At 45.6% G+C, this 2,264-nt stretch overlaps 1 protein-coding gene across 1 annotated transcript; it reads left to right on the top strand.

Moving 5' to 3' along the window:
* The first annotated feature begins 226 nt into the window (after nucleotides 1–226).
* Nucleotides 227–857, top strand: LOC116748075 (THO complex subunit 7 homolog). Its single transcript, XM_032620908.1, has one exon. It carries the CDS (start codon nucleotides 227–229, stop codon nucleotides 830–832), a length of 606 nt encoding a protein of 201 aa, XP_032476799.1. The 3' UTR covers nucleotides 833–857.
* The last annotated feature ends 1,407 nt before the right edge of the window (nucleotides 858–2,264 follow it).

Genomic DNA, 2,264 nt, shown 5'->3' with positions numbered 1-2,264 from the left:
AGGCGAGGAGTTCGGGGAGCGCGCGGAGCGCAGGTCCCGCGGCGGCGGCGGCGGCCGCGGCGGCAGCGGCGGCGCGGCGCGGCGCGGCTCAGGCGACGGAGCGGGCGGCCGCGTGCACCTCCTCCTCCTCCGCCATAGCTGTTTACCCAGCTGCATTGTGGGAGTTTAACCTCCACCACCGCCAACCGCCGCCTCACCTTGCGCCGTCGCCGCCGCTGCTCACGCCATGACTGACGACGAAGTCATACGGAAGCGTCTCCTAATTGACGGAGATGGTGCTGGAGATGATGAGAGAATTAATCAGCTCGTGAAAAGTTTCATTAAATGGTGCTACTCTGGATCCCAGGAAGAGGGATACAGCCAGTACCAACAAATGCTGAGCACACTGTCCCAATGTGAACTTTCAATGGGCAAAACTTTGCTGGTATATGATATGAATCTCAGAGAAGTGGAAAATTACGAAAAAACTTACAAAGAAATAGAAGGTAACATTGCTGGAGCACATGAAACAATTGCTGAGTGCAAAAAGCAAATTCTTCAAGCAAAACAAACACGAAAAAATCTCCAAGAATGTGATGCATTGGCAAAAGCGATCCAGCGTTATCCAGACAGGCATGAGACATTAAAGGAAATAGAGGCTCTGGGAAAAGAATTAGAGCATCTTTCACGTGTTAAACAAAGTGTTGAAGATAAGCTAGAATTGAGAAGAAAACAGTTTCACGTTCTTTTTACTACCATCCACGAACTTCAGCAAGCACTGGAAAATGATGAAAAGCTCTCAGAGGTAGAAGAAGCTCAAGAAACAAGCATGGGAACTGATCCTAAACCATAGACCAACTAATCACTCACCATTCCCAAGAATATTGAAGTAGCAACACGATCTTAGGGTGTTCAGAATTTGTTGTGTTCTTGAGACAATTAAAGTTTTGGCAGTGAACTACGTTGCTGTTAAATTTTAATTCAAAAAAAAAAATTTTTTTAAAATTCACAGTTCATTCATATTGCTTCACACAAAGGGAGATGACTTCATTATATGTTTGTTTTTATTGAAATGCCTTTTTTTTTTCTTTTTTGCGGTGCGCGGGCCTCTCACTGTTGTGGCCTCTCCCGTTGCGGAGCACAGGCTCCGGACGCGCAGGCTCAGCGGCCATGGCTCACGGGCCCAGCCGCTCCGCGGCATGTGGGATCTTCCCAGACCGGGGCACGAACCCGTGCCCCCTGCATCGGCAGGCAGACTCTCAACCACTGCGCCACCAGGGAAGCCCTGAAATGCCTTTTTTATACTTAAAAGATAGGAAGCAACATCCAAAAATGTTTAATGAAGTATTTTCAAGCCAGATATGTTAGTGCTCATTGGTATTTTAGGTAGTTTTTAACTGGTAACGTTGATTTACTCACAAAATAAGTGGAAGATAGTGAGAAGGGGGCATTTCTAGGATTTAACTGAGAAAATTAGTCAATTTCTGGAAATCATTACCACTTTTGAAAATGAAGTCCATGAATAGGCTCTCAGGAGGGCTGTGAACTTGGTGAAATTATGTACAAAATGTTTGTGGTGTATGCTTATTGTGGGAGAGGTTCCATGATATTAAGAATCACTGATATCAGAGGTAATTACAAGATGCAAAGTAAAATCAATATGCAAAACTTTCTAGAAAAAAAAAGAAATTGAGGGGAACACACAAATTTTTTAAAATTCCAGAACCCTAGAAATAAATGAGTTTATAGAAGACATTCCTTTTCCTAATGGAACTCAGATCTTTCCACTGATGGGCTTGGCTGGCACAGTTTATAGGGCACTCAATCCCTATTCCTAGTCTTGGCCTCAATCCTGTCTCAACCACGCTACTCAGACTCATTGCCTGGAAAGTTTGGGTTGGTGCCATCATTAGGGCTGATGGGATTCTCCGTCCTTTCCAGAACCTGCTTTGTTAATTTAGCTTTGGACAGGGGGTGAGGTGGGAACATTTCCAGATTATCTCCTGGTCCTAGGAAACTTTATACTTGTCCTGAGTAGCTCTGCTGGCCCCTGAGAGAACTACCCTGGTTCCTGGTCCCATGTATGAAGAAAGCACTTACTTATCTAGCCCTCAAGAGGCCTTTCTTGCACTTCAGGGGGCCTTGCAGGGGTTTCTGTAACTCCTCTTAGAGACCTCTATGGCTCTGGTGTCTGAAAAGCCTACCTTCACCCCATCCTGTTTCTCTCGGTCCCTTTTGGTTTTCCTGAAGCATACCTAGGGTAGACACCTCTTGGGGTGGTGATT

Source organism: Phocoena sinus, chromosome X, assembly GCF_008692025.1.
Source record: "Phocoena sinus isolate mPhoSin1 chromosome X, mPhoSin1.pri, whole genome shotgun sequence".
In the NCBI taxonomy this organism is placed as follows: domain Eukaryota; kingdom Metazoa; phylum Chordata; class Mammalia; order Artiodactyla; family Phocoenidae; genus Phocoena; species Phocoena sinus.
This window is presented reverse-complemented; position numbering and strand designations above follow the sequence as displayed.

Excerpts from the sequence above, each read along its gene's own strand:
- LOC116748075 (XM_032620908.1), top strand. The coding sequence starts at position 227 with ATGACTGACGACGAAGTCATACGGAAGCGTCTCCTAATTGACGGAGAT.